An 18986-nucleotide genomic window follows, 5' to 3' on the forward strand; every position below is an offset into this window, starting at 1 on the left:
ACTACAACTATCATCATCATTACTACCACTACTACTACTACAACTACCAGCTTCATTACTACTACTACTACTACTACAACTACCATCATCATTACCACTACTACAACTATCATCATCATTACTACCACTACTACTACAACTACCATCATCATTACCACTACTACTACTACAACTATCATCATCATTACTACCACTACTACTACTACTACTACTACTACAACTACCATCATCATTACCACTACTACTACTACTACTACTACTACAACTACCATCATCATTACCACTACTACTACTACAACTATCATCATCATTACTACTACTACTACAACTATCATCATCATTACTACCACTACTACTACAACTACCATCATCATTACCACTACCACTACTACTACTACAACTACCATCATCATTACTACTGCTACTACAACTATCATCATCATTACTACTGCTACTACAACTATCATCATCATTACTACTACTACTACAACTATCATCATCATTACCACTACTGCTACTACAACTATCATCATCATTACTACCACTACTACTACAACTACCATCATCATTACTACTGCTACTACAACTATCATCATCATTACTACCACTACTACTACTACAACTACCATCATCATTACTACTGCTACTACAACTATCATCATCATTACTACTGCTACTACAACTATCATCATCATTACCACTACTGCTACTACAACTATCATCATCATTACTACCACTACTACTACAACTACCATCATCATTACCACTACTACTACTACAACTACCATCATCATTACCACTACTACTACAACTACAACTATCATCATCATTACTACCACTACTACTACTACAACTATCAGCTTCATTACTACCACTACTACTACTACTACAACTACCATCATCATTACCACTACTACAACCGTCATCATCATTACTACCACTACTACTACTACTACAACTACCATCATCATTACCACTACTACTACTACAACTATCATCATCATTACTACCACTACTACTACTACTACTACAACTACCATCATCATTACCACTACTACTACTACAACTATCATCATCATTACTACCACTACTACTACTACAACAACTATCATCATCATTACCACTACTGCTACTACAACTGTCATCATCATTACTACCACTACTACTACTACTACAACTATCATCATCATTACCACTACTACTACTACTACTACTACTACCATCATCATTACTACCACTACTACTACTACTACTACAACTACCATCATCATTACCACTACTGCTACTACAACTATCATCATCAATACTACCACTACTACTACTACTACAACTACCATCATTATTACTACCATTACTACTGCTACTACAACTATCATCATCACTACTACTACTACAACTACCATCATCACTACTACTACTACAACTACCATCATCAATACTACCACTACTACTACTACAACTATCATCATCAATACTACCACTACTACTACTACAACTATCATCATCATTACTACCATTACTACTGCTACTACAACTATCATCATCATTACCACTACTACTACTACAACTACCATCTTCATTACTACCACTACTACTACTACTACAACTACCATCATCATTACCACTACTACAACTATCATCATCATTACTACCACTACTACTACTACAACATCATTACTACCACTACAACAACTATCATCATCATTACTACCACTACTACTACTACTACAACTACCATCATCATTACTACTGCTACTACAACTACCATCATCATTACTACCACTACTACAACTACCATCATCATTACTACTGCTACTACAACTACCATCATCATTACTACCACTACTACTACAACAACTACCATCATCATTACTACCACTACAACAACTATCATCATCATTACTACCACTACAACAACTACCATCATCATTACTACCACTACAACAACTACCATCATCATTACTACCACTACAACAACTACCATCATCATTACTACCACTACAACAACTATCATCATCATTACTACCACTACTACTACTACTACTACAACTACCATCATCATTACTACTGCTACTACAACTACCATCATCATTACTACCACTACTACTACAACAACTACCATCATCATTACTACTGCTACTACAACTACCATCATCATTACTACCACTACAACAACTATCATCATCATTACTACCACTACTACTATCATTACACTGCTATCATTACCATCACCCTACTACCCATACCACTACTGTTTGGAATGATTAACAACAATATTAATAATAATAGTAATAACAATAACAATAATAGTAATAATAAGTAAGTTACTGTTTACTATGCAGATGTTATTATTCAGTGTCCCTCAGGTTATGGCAGGAAAATACATATTTGGCTACAAGAGGAGCCATTGCTCCTTCACCCATGAGTATTCTTAGTTTTTCCTCTGGGTTTAATAAGTTAAAATGTGGAATATATGTAGTCATTTCTGTGAATAATGAATCTCTTTGTGAGGAATATTTTTCACAGTAAAGGAGAAAGTGCATCTCTGTCTCTACCTCCCCTGTCATGCAGTGACCACATACACGCTCCTCTTTGGGTAGCCATGTCTTTTTATGTCTGCCGGTTTCTATTGCCAATCGGTGGTCACTCAGCCTGTACTTGGTAAGGATCTGTCACTGCTTCGTATCTCTGACAGATTAGAGAATCAGCCAGTTCATATTCTCTGTTTACGGTCAGATTTAGTCGGCAATTCAGATTTAGTCGGCAGATTTAGTCAGATTTAGTCGGCAATTTAGTCGGCTTTGGGATTTTGTTTTGTTTTGTAAATATGATTCCTTTGATTGGTTCATGATTTTGCTTATTGGAATTCTTTCTTTTGAAGCAGTGCTGGTGTCAGCTTGGTTGGTGAGGTCCAACACCAGCTGACTGAGAGGGCTCATTTCTGGGCTCAGCTCTTGGGTTTGAAGTGCTTTAAATTGCAGACTTGAATTTGGACTTGAATTTAGATGTAGCCAAAAACGTTTAATGATATTTTCTGTATTTTCATTACTACTGGAAAGCGGCCCAATTCTGCCCTACGTGCATTAGTTGTTGTATTTCTCTGGATTTGTAGAATTTTCAGACATGATTCTGCATGTAGGGCTTCTATTGCATGTTTGTCCCACATTTTAAAGTCCAGTTTATTGAGCGGCCCCCAGACCTCACTTCAGTAAAGAGTGCCAAATAGAATCAAATGCTTTTTTAAAGTCAACAAAGAAAGCAAAGATTTTCCCTCTTTTTTTGGTGGACCTGTTTCTTAATTAGTGTGTGAGGTGTATATATGGTGTTTATTAATTAGTGTGTGAGGTGTATATATGGTGTTTATTAATTAGTGTGTGAGGTGTATATATGGTGTTTATTAATTAGTGTGTGAGGTAATAATAATAATAATAATATATGCCATTTAGCGGACGCTTTTATCCAAAGCGACTTACAGTCATGTGTGCATACATTCTACGTATGGGTGGTCCCGGGAATCGAACCCACTACCCTGGCGTTACAAGCGCCATGCTCTACCAACTGAGCTACAGAAGGACCACAGGTGTATATATGGTGGTGTATATATGGTGTTTATTAATTAGTGTGTGAGGTGTATATATGGTGTTTATTAATTAGTGCGTGAGGTGTATATATGGTGTTTATTAATTAGTGTGTGAGGTGTATATATGGTGTTTATTAATTAGTGTGTGAGGTGTATATATGGTGTTTATTAATTAGTGTGTGAGGTGTATATATGGTGTTTATTAATTAGTGTGTGAGGTGTATATATGGTGTTTATTAATTAGTGTGTGAGGTGTATATATGGTGTTTATTAATTAGTGTGTGAGGTGTATATATGGTGTTTATTAATTAGTGTGTGAGGTGTATATATGGTGTTTATTAATTAGTGTGTGAGGTGTATATATGGTCAGTAGTGTGATGGTGTTTATTAATTAGTGTGTGTGAGGTGTATATATGGTGTTTATTAATTAGTGTGTGTGAGGTGTATATATGGTCAGTAGTGAGATGGTGTTTATTAATTAGTGTGTGTGAGGTGTATATATGGTGTTTATTAATTAGTGTGTGAGGTGTATATATGGTGTTTATTAATTAGTGTGTGAGGTGTATATATGGTGTTTATTAATTAGTGTGTGAGGTGTATATATGGTGTTTATTAATTAGTGTGTGAGGTGTATATATGGTGTTTATTAATTAGTGTGTGAGGTGTATATATGGTGTTTATTAATTAGTGCGTGAGGTGTATATATGGTGTTTATTAATTAGTGTGTGAGGTGTATATATGGTGTTTATTAATTAGTGTGTGAGGTGTATATATGGTGTTTATTAATTAGTGTGTGAGGTGTATATATGGTCAGTAGTGTGATGGTGTTTATTAATTAGTGTGTGTGAGGTGTATATATGGTGTTTATTAATTAGTGTGTGTGAGGTGTTAGAGGATTGTCTGTTAGTTAGAGGATTGTCTGTTAGAGGAGTGTCTGTTAGAGGATTGTCTGTTAGTTAGAGGATTGTCTGTTAGTTAGAGGATTGTCTGTTAGAGGATTGTCTGTTAGTTAGAGGATTGTCTGTTAGTTAGAGGATTGTCTGTTAGTTAGAGGATTGTCTGTTAGTTAGAGGATTGTTTGTTAGAGGATTGTCTGTTAGTTAGAGGATTGTTTGTTAGTTAGAGGATTGTCTGTTAGTTAGAGGATTGTTTGTTAGAGGATTGTCTGTTAGTTAGAGGATTGTCTGTTAGAGGATTGTTTGTTAGAGGATTGTCTGTTAGAGGATTGTCTGTTAGTTAGAGGATTGTTTGTTAGAGGATTGTTAGTTAGAGGATTGTCTGTTAGTTAGAGGATTGTCTGTTAGTTAGAGGATTGTCTGTTAGAGGATTGTCTGTTAGAGGATTGTCTGTTAGTTAGAGGATTGTCTGTTAGTTAGAGGATTGTCTGTTAGTTAGAGGATTGTCTGTTAGTTAGAGGATTGTCTGTTAGTTAGAGGATTGTCTGTTAGTTAGAGGATTGTCTGTTAGTTAGAGGAGTGTCTGTTAGAGGATTGTCTGTTAGTTAGAGGATTGTCTGTTAGTTAGAGGATTGTCTGTTAGTTAGAGGATTGTCTGTTAGAGGATTGTCTGTTAGTTAGAGGATTGTCTGTTAGTTAGAGGATTGTCTGTTAGAGGATTGTCTGTTAGTTAGAGGATTGTCTGTTAGTTCGAGGATTGTCTGTTAGAGGATTGTCTGTTAGAGGATTGTCTGTTAGAGGATTGTCTGTTAGTTAGAGGATTGTCTGTTAGTTAGAGGATTGTCTGTTAGTTAGAGGATTGTCTGTTAGAGGATTGTCTTAGTTAGAGGATTGTCTGTTAGAGGATTGTCTGTTAGTTAGAGGATTGTCTGTTAGTTAGAGGATTGTCTGTTAGTTAGAGGATTGTCTGTTAGTTAGAGGATTGTCTGTTAGTTAGAGGAGTGTCTGTTAGTTAGAGGATTGTCTGTTAGTTAGAGGATTGTCTGTTAGTTAGAGGATTGTCTGTTAGTTAGAGGATTGTCTGTTAGTTAGAGGATTGTCTGTTCGTTAGAGGAGTGTCTGTTAGTTAGAGGATTGTCTGTTAGTTAGAGGATTGTCTGTTAGTTAGAGGATTGTCTGTTAGTTAGAGGAGTGTCTGTTAGTTAGAGGATTGTCTGTTAGTTAGAGGATTGTCTGTTAGTTAGAGGATTGTCTGTTAGTTAGAGGATTGTCTGTTAGTTAGAGGATTGTCTGTTAGTTAGAGGTTTGTCTGTTAGTTAGAGGATTGTCTGTTAGTTAGAGGATTGTCTGTTAGTTAGAGGAGTGTCTGTTAGAGGATTGTCTGTTAGTTAGAGGATTGTCTGTTAGTTAGAGGATTGTCTGTTAGTTAGAGGAGTGTCTGTTAGAGGAGTGTCTGTTAGAGGATTGTCTGTTAGTTAGAGGATTGTCTGTTAGTTAGAGGATTGTTTGTTAGAGGATTGTCTGTTAGAGGATTGTCTGTTAGTTAGAGGATTGTCTGTTAGTTAGAGGAGTGTCTGTTAGAGGATTGTCTGTTAGTTAGAGGATTGTCTGTTAGTTAGAGGAGTGTCTGTTAGAGGATTGTCTGTTAGAGGATTGTCTGTTAGTTAGAAGATTGTCTGTTGGATAGAGGATTGTCTGTTAGTTAGAGGATTGTCTGTTAGTTAGAGGATTGTCTGTTAGTTAGAGGATTGTCTGTTAATTAGAGGATTGTCTGTTAGTTAGAGGATTGTCTGTTAGAGGATTGTCTGTTAGTTAGAGGATTGTCTGTTAGTTAGAGGATTGTCTGTTAGTTAGAGGATTGTCTGTTAGTTAGAGGATTGTCTGTTAGTTAGAGGATTGTCTGTTAGAGGATTGTCTGTTAGTTAGAGGATTGTCTGTTAGAGGATTGTCTGTTAGTTAGAGGATTGTCTGTTAGTTAGAGGATTGTCTGTTAGAGGATTGTCTGTTAGTTAGAGGATTGTCTGTTAGTTAGAGGATTGTCTGTTAGAGGATTGTCTGTTAGTTAGAGGATTGTCTGTTAGTTAGAGGATTGTCTGTTAGTTAGAGGATTGTCTGTTAGTTAGAGGATTGTCTGTTAGAGGATTGTCTGTTAGTTAGAGGATTGTCTGTTAGTTAGAGGATTGTCTGTTAGAGGATTGTCTGTTAGTTAGAGGATTGTCTGTTAGTTCGAGGATTGTCTGTTAGTTAGAGGATTGTCTGTTAGTTAGAGGATTGTCTGTTAGAGGATTATCTGTTAGTTAGAGGATTGTCTGTTAGTTAGAGGATTGTCTGTTAGAGGATTGTCTGTTAGAGGATTGTCTGTTAGTTAGAGGATTGTCTGTTAGAGGATTGTCTGTTAGTTAGAGGATTGTCTGTTAGTTAGAGGATTGTCGATCTCGACAAATCATTTCTGTATGGACCTCTCTTTGTGCACAGGGGCATTGTCATACTGAAACAGGAAAGGGCCTTGCCACAAAGTAGGAAGCACAGAATCGTCTAGAATGTCATTGTATGCTGTAGCTTTAAGATTTCCCTTCACTGGAACTAAAGGGCCCGAACCATGAAAAACAGCCCCACGCCATTATTCCCCCTCCACCAAACTTTACGGTTGGAAATATGCATTGGGGCAGGTAGCGTTCTCCTTGCATCCCCCAAACCCAGATTCATCCATCCAGTTGGTGTGATTCATCACTCTAGAGAACATGTTTCCACTGCTCCAGAGTCCAATGGCGGCAAGCTTTACACCACTCCAGCCGACGGTTAGCATCATGGTGATCTTAGTCTTGTGTGCGGCTGCTCGGCCATGGAAACCCATTTCATGAAGCTTCCGACGCACAGTTCTTGTTCAGAGGTAGTTAAGAACTCAGCAGTGAGTGTTGCACCCGAGGACAGACTATTTTTACACGCTACGCGCTTCAGCAGTCAGCGATCCCTTTCTGAGCTTGTGTGGCCTACCACTTCGCGGCTGAGCCGTTGTTGCTCCTGGAAGTTTCCACAGCACTTAGTTGACCGGGGCAGCTCTAGAAGGGTAGAAATTTGACCAACTGTCTTGATGGAAAGATGGCATCCTATGACAGTGCACGTTGAAAGTCACTGAACCCTTCAAGTACGGCCCATTTTACTGCCAATGTTTGTCTATGGAGATTGCATGGCTGTGTGCTCGATGTTATACACCTGTGAGCAACGAGTGTGGCTGAAATAACCAAATCCACTAATAGTGTTGAAGAAAATAGTCCCCTAAATATATTCTGCAGATGCTAAATCTATCACCTGCCCTCTGTTGATATGCAACAACTGGGTTAAGGTTAGGGATGAATATATTTCAGCACTCACTGACTCAGGAAGCCTTTTAAACCAAATCTGTCCCTGTATGTGAATTCATTGACAATTTTATTTTACCTTTATTTAACCAGGCAAGTCAGTTAAGAACATATTCTTATTTTCAATGACGGCCTGGGAACAGTGGGTTAACTGCCTGTTCAGGGGCAGAACGACAGATTTGTACCTTGTCAGCTCGGGGGTTTGAACTCACAACCTTCCAGTTACTAGTCCAACGCTCTAACCACTAGGCTACGCTGCCGCCCCATTAAACTCAGGCAACTCAGGGATTCGAACCAGCGGCATTCCAACGCTCTTAATGCTAAGCGAACGTTACCTCTTTGTTGTTAACAATTACTGTATAACTAATTAATACATGTTCTCAGAGATTCAACGTGACATTTTTTGAATACCGCCAGTTGGGGTGTCAGGTAGCCCCGTGGTTAAGAGCGTTGGGCCAGTAACCGAATGGTCACTGGTTCGAATCCCCCAGCTGGCTAGGTGAAAAATCTGTGCCCTGGAGCGAGGCACTTATTGCTCCTGTAAGTCGCTCTGGATAAGAGCGTCTGCTAAATGAATGAGATGTCAATCAAGTGGCATCGTTATGAATGGCATCCTCCTAACTAGTGCTGTGCTGTATACAGGTGCTGTGATGGCTGGGCTACCTGGGCTGGCGGTTGTGTGGTTAATACTCCCTGTTCTGTGTTTAAAACTCATCTTGTGAGCCGCTGTCATGTTTTTGCTATAACAATCTCTTGGAAAATTGTGATCGTTATTGCTATCCCATTAGAACAGCACAGTCAGCATTTCCGGCTGATACATTCTGCCAGTGTGGGGCCCATCCATCAACAGTGGTGCAGAGTTGCCGTGTGTGTGTGTCCCCTGAGTGAATTTAGAGCGTGTGTGTGTGTGTGTGTGTGTGTGTGTGTGTGTGTGTGTGTGTGTGTGTGTGTGTGTGTGTGTGTGTGTGTGTGTGTGTGTGTGTGTGTGTGCGTGTGCGTGTGTGTGTGTGCAAGAGATAGAGAGACACACACACACTCAAATACAACAGCTTTGTGTTTAGTGAAAACTCTTAGAGAAAAAGGGATCAGACACCAAGAGAAACTCCTAGTATTATAATGGATGGGTGTATTAGCAGGCTGCATCCATCTTGTCAGCTTTGTAACAGAGCCGCTCTATGCTAGGCTGGGTCAGGAAGCTCGCTCTCTTTCACCCCCCCACTCCCTTTCTCACCCCTCCCCCCACTCCCTCTCTCACCCCCACTCCCTCTCTCCCCACTCCCTCTCTCACCCCTCCCCACTCCCTCTCCCACGTTCTCCCTCTCTCACCCCCCACTCCCTCTCTCACGTTCTCCCTCTCTCACCCCCCACTCCCTCTCTCACATTCTCCCTCTCTCACCCCACCCACTCACTCTCTCATGTTCTCCCTCTCTCACCCCTCCCCACTCCCTCTCTCACGTTCTCCCTCTCTCACCCCCCACTCCCTCTCTCATGTTCTCCCTCTCTCACCCCCCACTCCCTCTCTCACGTTCTCCCTCTCTCATCCCACCCACTCACTCTCTCATGTTCTCCCTCTCTCACCCCTTCCCACTCCCTCTCTCATGTTCTCCTTCTCTCACCCCCCACCACTCCCTCTCATGTTCTCCCTCTCTCACCCCCCACTCCCTCTCTCACGTTCTCCCCCACTCCCTCCCTCACCCCACACCACTCCCTCTCTCACCCCCCCCCCCACTCCCTCTCTCACGTTCTCCCCCACTCCCTTTCTCACCTCCCCACTCCCTCTCTCACGTTCTCCCCCACTCCCTCTCTCACCCACCACTTCCTCTCTCACGTTTTCCCCCACTCCCTCTCTCACGTTCTCCCCCACTCCCTCTCTCATGTTCTCCCCCACTCCCTCACTCACATTCTCCCCCACTCCCTCTCTCACCCACCACTTCCTCTCTCACGTTTTCCCCCACTTCCTCTCTCACGTTTTCCCCCACTCCCTCTCTCACGTTCTCCCCCACTCCCTCTCTCATGTTCTCCCCCACTCCCTCACTCACATTCTCCCCCACTCCCTTTCTCACGTTCTCCCCCACTCCCTCTCTCACATTCTCCCCCACTCCCTCTCTCACGTTCTCCCCCACTCCCTCTCTCACATTCTCCCCCACTCCCTCTCTCACATTCTCCCCCACTCCCTCTCTCACGTTCTCCCCCACTCCCTCTCTCACGTTCTCCCCCACTCCCTCTCTCACATTCTCCCCCACTCCCTCTCTCACGTTCTCCCCCACTCCCTCTCTCACGTTCTCCCCCACTCCCTCTCTCACGTTCTCCCCCACTCCCTCTCTCACCCACCACTCCCTCTCTCACGTTTTCCCCCACTCCCTCTCTCACGTTCTCCCCCACTCCCTTTCTCACGTTCTCCCCCACTCCCTCTCTCACATTCTCCCCCACTCCCTCTCTCACGTTCTCCCCACTCCCTCTCTCACGTTCTCCCCCACTCCCTCTCTCATGTTCTCCCCACTCCCTCTCTCACGTTCTCCCCCACTCCCTCTCTCACGTTCTCCCCCACTCCCTCTCTCACATTCTCCCCACTCCCTTTCTCACCCCCCCACTCCCTCTCTCACGTTCTCTCCCACTCCCTCTCTCACGTTCTCCCCCTCCCTCTCTCACCCCCACTCCCTCTCTCACGTTCTCTCCCACTCCCTCTCTCACGTTCTCCCCCTCCCTCTCTCACGCTCTCCCCCGCTCTACCCATCATATCTCATTCTGTCAGGTGTGCTGGTGTAGTGAAGGCCCCCCCAGAGGGGGATCCTGCCGTGTCGTACTCTCCAACTCGCTTGCAATGTTGACTGAGCGGAGCACTAATTTGTAATGAGATCAGGACTCCCACATGTAACCCACCTCCAGACTTCACTTCTCCCCAATCCAGCTCAGCTATTCATCAAAAAACTGCTCTTATTTTCCCCCTCGTGTTAGTTCCCTCTCCTATATTCTCTAGTCATAGCAGGGGGCCTGGCAGGGACGTGAGGTAGGATGCTGAATGCTACTTTAACTTTAGAGGCTTTTGTTTTGTGCATCTCTATGCTAAAGGGAATGAACTACTTTAAACTAAGTAAACAGTTCTTGTGTTTCCCAACATGGGAATGTCATCTTTTCCACACCCAAATGCCTCTAGTTACACAATCATTTGCTAATGCAGTCAAATACCCTGGAATTTCCACTTGTTTCCTGAGATTCCCGAATACCCCAAAGGCCTAGAATTCCAAACTGGAAGTCTTGAACCAAGACTACTACACTGATACTTGACAGGGGTGGGCGTGACTGGACACTGAGAGACAATAAGAAGAGTAATTGTCCCAGAGTAACTCTTCAAAGACCTGAAGGGATGGAAAAAGCTATTAGTCTCACCTTTTGACCTGCACCTGTCAAAATGACTCAGAGTGGAGGGAAAATAAAAAAGGGGCCCCTCTTCTCCCCATCTCAGTTACCTGGCACAAAATGGCTGCCTTGTTGCCTCACTGTCTCTCTCAAAATTCAGCCAGGGGTGGAAACAAAGAAGCGGTTGGCTCTACTGTTGATTTGAATTTCACTTGGCGTCACTGTCCCCACTGTCTCTGTTTAAAGGTTGTGTTATGACCCCGCCAATGGACATAAGAGTGTAGGGATCATTACCGGACCCTCTTTCCGGCTCTCTAACTCAACTCAACTAAAATCACATTACCAGGATCTGTTTTGAAAAAGCAATGACCCTCTGCTGTTTCCACAGTCAGATTAAATTTCAATGTACAAGCCAGACAGTGGAGTCTAATGTTTGGAATACTAAAGGGGTTTGTTCATCTGGTATGTAACGGGGAATACAGTTATGCAGGCGGGGGTATGGATGGTGAGGTCATGGTTGGCCAACAGAAATCCATACGTTCACTGTCCCCTGGAGCTGGAATGCATTTCCCGTTGCCTGGCTGCGGTGCAGTAGAATAACACGGCGAGGTCAGGCCTCTTTACACGACAGGTATTTCTGATTACACGGATGCAGAGGAATGTTTTTTTCTCTCTGGGGATGATTATGTTCCAAGGTGCGCTTCAATCCAGGTCTCTGGTCTGGACCCCACCGTAATCCTTGAGGTCTGGAATGTTAGCCACGATCCGGTTAAGCGCCAACGATAATGTCCCCAATATATCAAAACCTCGTCAATATCAACATTCACAGCAGTGATTTGTGATGACACACAAAGTACCCCTGATTCTCCATTGTCTTTTTCCCCCATAGAGTATATTTATACTATATATTTCACAGGTGTGCGCTTCACAATTCACTTCAGTCTTTGACAAAACTTCAAGTGGTCTGTAGAATGCTTACGGAGATCTTATGTGGTCACTGTTGATCCTTCAAGGCTTCCATAGTTCATCTCATGTTGAGAAGAGCTAGCAAAACTAGATTTGATCGTGCTAACATGGTCAGTCATCAGTCATTTATGTTTTTGTATGACATCACTGTATTGATATTTTCATGAAGTGGTTTTCCTCTGTTGTGTTTTGCAGGAAGTTCTACTACATCACCCTGCTGAGGGACCCTGTGTCACGCTACCTGAGTGAGTGGCGCCACGTGCAGCGCGGCGCCACCTGGAAGACGTCCCTCCACATGTGCGATGGGCGCACACCTACACCCGAGGAGCTGCCTCCCTGCTACGAGGGTACGGACTGGTCCGGCTGCACCCTGCAACAGTTCATGGACTGCCCCTACAACCTGGCCAACAACCGGCAGGTGCGCATGCTCGCCGACCTCAGCCTGGTGGGCTGCTACAACCTCTCCACGGTGCCCGATAAGCGGCGCTCGCAACTTCTCCTCGAGTCGGCCAAGAAGAACCTGCGCGACATGGCCTTCTTCGGTCTGACGGAGTATCAGCGCAAGACGCAGTTCCTGTTCGAGCGCACCTTCCGACTGCGCTTCATCCGGCCTTTTGTGCAGTACAACAGCACGCGGGCGGCCGGAGTGGACTTGGACAACGACACGGTGGCGCGCATCGAGGAGCTCAACGACCTGGACATGCAGCTGTACGACTACGCCCGCGACCTCTTCCAGCAGCGCTACCAGTACACTCGGCAGCTGGAGAGACGGGCGCACCGCTTGGCACTTCGGAGTCACGGGCTGGACCCCCGTGATTTACTCAGAGAGGAGGGTGGTGTGGGGGGCGAGGGGACAGCCAGGCTGCCCACAGAGGACTACATGAACCACATAATTAACAGGTGGTAGCCCCTATCCCATCCCACCACCACCACCCACTATCCTGATCTCCCCATTGTCTGGTATGGTGAGGTTGCATCAGAGTGAATGTTTAGGAAAGGTGAAATTTGGCACTTATGGCTCGAGAGGAAGAAAGTTGCAGAGGGTTGGGTGCTGCAGTGGCTTACCTACAGACTTTGCATGATGCGAGCTGTGGGTTGCGAACCAGATGATATCACTTCCCGCTACTGGATGACATAGTCCTTCTGGTCTTCTTGGACTATGTGGAGAGGTCAGATCTTTGATTGGGAGCCCATGATACACCTGAGTCACGGGGCTTTGTGATTGGAAGCCCATGATAAACCTGAGTCACGGGGCTTTGTGATTGGAAGCCCATGATAAACCTGAGTCACGGGGCTTTGTGATTGGAAGCCCATGATAAACCTGAGTCACGGGGCTTTGTGATTGGAAGCCCATGATAAACCTGAGTCACGGGGCTTTGTGATTGGAAGCCCATGATAAACCTGAGTCACGGGGCTTTGTGATTGGAAGCCCATGATAAACCTGAGTCACGGGGCTTTGTGATTGGAAGCCCATGATAAACCTGAGTCACGGGGCTTTGTGATTGGAAGCCCATTATAAACCTGAGTCACGGGGCTTTGTGATTGGAAACCCATGATAAACCTGAGTCATGGGGGTTTGTGATTGGAAGCCCATGATAAACCGGAGTCATGGAGGTTTGTGATTGGAAGCCCATGATAAACCGGAGTCATGGGGGTTTGTGATTGGAAGCCCATGATAAACCTGAGTCACGGGGCTTTGTGATTGGAAGCCCATGATAAACCTGAGTCACGGGGCTTTGTGATTGGAAGTCCATGATAAACCTGAGTCATCCTCTGGAGTTCTCGGAGCAACAACTGTCTCTACTCTGATTCCCAATGGAGCAAAAGAAAAACGATGGATAATTCCTTTACAAAGTAAACAGACTTGTTTTACTTTCCTTTCTATGTCTTGGCCCATCAGAATAACATATGTGCTTAATATGTTGTTGTAAGGAATTACAAAGCAGTGAGATGGGAGATTACCTGTACTGGACATTTCCGAAGAGCCATCTTTTTATTTATTAACATTGCTTTCTGATCATTTGAAATACATATTTTTCCAATGTGAGAGACTATTTGGCTCGGCTTGAAATACAGTTTGACACTTGTAAGTTATAAAAGTCATGATGGTGACTTAAAAAAAAATCATAACATACTCATCCATTTGCTGAAAGGTTACTAACATTTGCAATCAAAGTTTAGAGCTTGAGAGTTTATCTTAATAGAAATGATGCATAGTGTTTTTTTGTTTTTTTTACACCTGTATGTTTTTACCATTTTGTCAATGTCGTGTGAAGAGGCCAGTTCCTTTGGTTCCGATGTATTTTCATTTGTCCGTTGTACTGTGATCTGTACACTAAAGGAGATGTACAGAATTGAATGAAATATTTGGCAAAGGTTGTCCAGGAACCTTTCTGACCACAACCTCCATACAACACTTGATGCTCAACAGGAGACCGACCGAAGGTCTCGCACTGAAGGGGAAACAGGAAACACTGTCTTATTATTACTTGTACAAAATAAAACTTCTGTGAGTGTGTGCATGTGTGTAAGTGTGTGTATTGTAAGTGTGTGTGTGTGCGCGTCCATTTGTTTCTGAGCTTTCATGCTCAATTCATTTCCTTCTGATTGGGATCAAATGTGTCACCTAAAACCAGAACTTAAACGGGTGAAATGGATGGATTATCCATTGAGTTTGCCATGCTCCTCGATGTGCATCTGTTGGGGCATTATAAAACAATGTAAAATAAAGTGCATCAGGTTCCATATTAAAGAGGTGAAGAATGCACAGCCACTTGTCAACCATAAGCTCTTTTTTTTGTTAATAATACATTTTCTTTGTAAACTGAAATATGATGATCCCCTGGTAAACTGTGTTTAATTAACATTCTAACAGAATGTGTCTGGACATGATATAACCCTCATCAATCAATACTGGTGTATATGGAGCCTTCACAACTATCATATTTCAAATTACCAAAGTCCCCCATCCAACAACAAACTGTAGTCCCACAGGCATAGCCAGTACTAAAAACAGACCCAAGACTAATTGCTTGGGGAGTGTTAAGATGCTAATGCATTATTATTAAGGAAATTTGGACCAGTGTGTGCAGATCCTGCGAATGACTGTCTTTTCATCAAGAACAGAATGTTTGTTTTAGTGACGACTACTTACATTATGTCCAATCCTCTCCGGAGCGGAGGTATAATGATTGGTAGCAGGAGACTTCTCTAATGCAAAGTATTTTTATCTTATTTGAGAAAGATAGCTTTGGGGAAGATGGATTACGAAGCTATGGGTTTAGACAAATCGTTACAGAATGAAGTGTATGTGTGTACGTGCAGTCGTGTGAGATAAAGAGAAAGCAAAAGAATGAGAGAACAAGAGAATTTAGTGAAGTGGGACATTTCTACATGGGCTGTGGTCTGGTTTTACCCATATTGTATTATTGCTGTGCGTATTTCTGTTCTTCAAGCGGATTGGATCTTCTATTCAACAATAAAAATAAAAAAGATATTTCTTTGTATTTGAGTCTTATTCCTCATTGTTTTTTGTCCTGTTTGCATAATTGTTTTTATTACAGGAAGTTAGCTTTAAAATTACTTTCTCTTAACCTAATGGCAAAATGTATAATAGCAGGAAATTAGCTCAGGGATTCTTGAAAGTCAGGACAATCCTTGTCTGTCTGGGAAACTTTTTAATTACATTTTTTTTTTTGCATTATTTGAGCTTAAAATGTACCTTTTTAGGGGATTTTTTATAAGAAAAAAAATCATTTTTTTGAATACTTCAAATGTTATTAATTTCCATGTCGGATGCCAATTTCAAACTCCAAAAAAGTGTTTAAATTCTGAAAACTGGCAATGGATATTAACTGGAAAATTATCGTAACTAGGTTCTTGCAATAGCCCTCTTGTGACTTTTTAATTAAATCATTTTTATCTCAAAACTTTGAATCCTAAAAATAAAGTGACCAGATTTCTGATATGAAAACCAGGGACATTTCCAGTTCGGCGGTCAATATATAATTAAAATATCCAATGCTATTATCTATTAAATAAAAAAGGGGGACAATTCCGGTTTCATATATTTAGTCTAACAGGCACATTGTGATAGGCAAAGAAAACAACTATACTACAGAAACACTATAGACAAGACAGAACTGTCCGATCTGAACAGCCATTCAGTGGTCCTGCCACAATAAGAGCAGAAGAGAACATGAGCAAAATTGAAAGAACAGACAATAGTCTACGTGAAATACTTAACAACATCATAAAGAAATAAGATGCTGATGAGATTGGTAACTACATAATATACTTATACCAACCTAATCTGTATATTTCTCAAAAGAATGTATTTTCTTCAGGATTGTTGTGTCTTTGGCCAGCTTCTCCATGAACTCCTGGCAGGGGAGGTTGAAGTTTGTCTTCACAATAAGCACAGCCTTGATGGTAGGAACAGTGAACCTATTTCTTGCTGCTGTCCATAGAGCATTAATTTGGGAGAACACTCTCTCGACTGGTGCATTACCTCCAGGTAAGCACATGACAACAGAAGCTAATCTAGCCAGGTTAGTGTGTGGGATGTCATTCTCTTTGAAGTGGGTAACCACCGTGCTCCATCTCTGACTAAGCATTGTCTCCATATGTTTTCCATTCTTCCAGCGATCCCCCCTTTAGGAACTCTTGCAGGCCAGTAACCTCGTCACACAATGCATCTTCATTGATGGTCACACTGGGGCATTTTTCCTGCAGTGTGACTGCTGCCTTCTGGATCTCTTCATGTAGAGGTTGCCTTTTTAAAAGGAGACAATGTAAATATTTTAGATGATCTGTGTGCTTTACCCCCATTCTTGCAAGTAGTTCACAGCCGTAGTGAAGAATGATTGGGATGTTTTGAGAAAGCCCTCTTTAGACATGTCTCCAGCTCTCTCAGAAGTCCTCTGACCAAAACTGGAATGAAGATGTCATCACGTCTTGCAGTCAATTTTGCCACAACGTTTTTCAGAATTGCAGCGGACTCCACAGCACAGTGGTCCTGGCCTCCAAGCATCTTGATCGTGTTACTGAATACAGTCACGTTTCCAGGGACAAAGGCCTGCCAAAGTTCAGTCAGTGGATCTTCGAACATTGTTCACAGGACAACACGGCATTTGTCTTCAGAAAGAAAGAAGGATTTCAATGGCACATACATTTTCAGCACTCTTTCTAGAGCAGGGAGCATGGACAGCCAGCGAACATTGTGGTGTACTAAAATGTTATGGTACTCCTGGCCAACAAACTCACAAAAGCTCTTCAGTCTTTCTACTCTGACGGTGAAAATATCTTTGTGAGCAGATACTCAACATCAAAGGGAATCATATCCAAATCTGTTCTAGCCCTGTTATTTAGTTCACCTTTATTTAACCAGATAGGCTATTTGAGAACAAGGTCTCATTTACAACTGCAACCTGGCCAAGAATAAAGCAAAGTTACACATGGAATAAACAAACATACAGTCAATAATACAGTAGAAAAAAATCTATATACGGTGTGTGCAAATGAGGTAAGATCAGGGAGGTAAGGCAATAAATAGGCCATGGTGGCGAAGTAATTACAATATCCCAATTAAACCCTGGAGTGATTGATGTGCAGAAGATTAATGTGCAAGTAGAGATACTAGGGTGCAAAGGAGTAATATAAATAAATACAGTATTGGGATGAGGTACTTGGATGGCCTATTTTACAGATGGGCTACGTACGGGTGCAGTGATCTGTGAGCTGCTATGACAGCTGGTGCTTAATGCTAGTGAGGGAGATATGAGTCTCCAGCTTCAGTCATTTTTGCAGTTCGTTCCAGTCATTGGCAGCAGAGAACTGGACGAAGAGGCGGCCAAAGGAAGAATTGGCTTTGGGGGTGACCAGTTAGATATACCTGCTGGAGCCCGTGCTATGGGTGGGTGCTGCTATTGTGACCAGTGAGCTGAGATAAGGCGGGGATTTACCTGGCAGAGACTTGTAGATGACCTTGAGCCAGTGGGTGTGGCGACGAGTATGAAGCGAGGGCCAGCCAACGAGAGCGTACAGGTCGCAATGGTGGGTAGTATGTGTGGCTTTGGTGACAAAACAGATGGCACTGTGATAGACTGCATCCAATTTGTTGAGTAGAGTGTTGGAGGCTATTTTGTAAATTACATCACCGAAGTTGAAGATCGGTAGGATGGTCAATTTTACGAGGGTATGTTGGCAGCATGAGTGAAGAATGCTTTGCTGCAAAGTCGGAACCCAATTCTAGATTTAATTTTGGATTGGAGATGCTTAATGTGAGTATGGAAGGAGAGTTTACAGTCTAACAAGACACCTAGGTATTTGTAGTTATCCTCCACATATTCTAAGCCAGAACCGTCCAGAGTAGAGATGCTGGCAGAGAAGAGCATGCATTTAGTTTTACTTGCATTTAAGAGCAGTTGGAGGCAACGTAAGAAGATTTGAATGGCATTGAAGCTCGTCTGGAGGTTAGTTAACACAGTGTCCAAAGAAGTAGTAGAGGTGGATCAGAGAATCACCAGCAGCAAGAGCAACAAAATTGATGTATACAGAGAAGAGAGTCGGCCCGATAATTGAACCCTGTGGCACCCCCATAGAGACTACCAGAGGTCCAGACAACAGACCCTCCGATTTGACACACTGAACTCTATCAGAGAAGTAGTTGGTGAACCAGGCGAGGCAGTCATTTGAGAAACCAAGGCTGTTTAGTCTGCCGTAACGAATGTGGTGATTGACAGAGTCGAAAGCCTTGGCCAGGTCGATGAATACGGCTGCACAGTAATGTCTCTTATCAATGGCGGTTATGATATTGTTTAGGACCTT

The 18986-nt window shown here is 42.7% G+C and overlaps 1 protein-coding gene across 1 annotated transcript in view; it reads left to right on the plus strand.

Annotated features, from left to right (window-relative positions):
- The window catches only part of hs6st1b (heparan sulfate 6-O-sulfotransferase 1b), a 100449-nt gene extending 84785 nt beyond the window's left edge, over nucleotides 1-15664 (plus strand). The window contains exon 2 of the mRNA XM_046292871.1: nucleotides 12354-15664. Coding sequence (XP_046148827.1) covers nucleotides 12354-13065 — 712 coding nt within the window. The 3' untranslated portion in view covers nucleotides 13066-15664. The remainder of the gene's footprint in view (nucleotides 1-12353) is intronic.
- Nucleotides 15665-18986: the final 3322 nt, after the last annotated feature.

This window comes from Oncorhynchus gorbuscha, linkage group LG12, assembly GCF_021184085.1.
Source record: "Oncorhynchus gorbuscha isolate QuinsamMale2020 ecotype Even-year linkage group LG12, OgorEven_v1.0, whole genome shotgun sequence".
Classification (NCBI taxonomy): domain Eukaryota; kingdom Metazoa; phylum Chordata; class Actinopteri; order Salmoniformes; family Salmonidae; genus Oncorhynchus; species Oncorhynchus gorbuscha.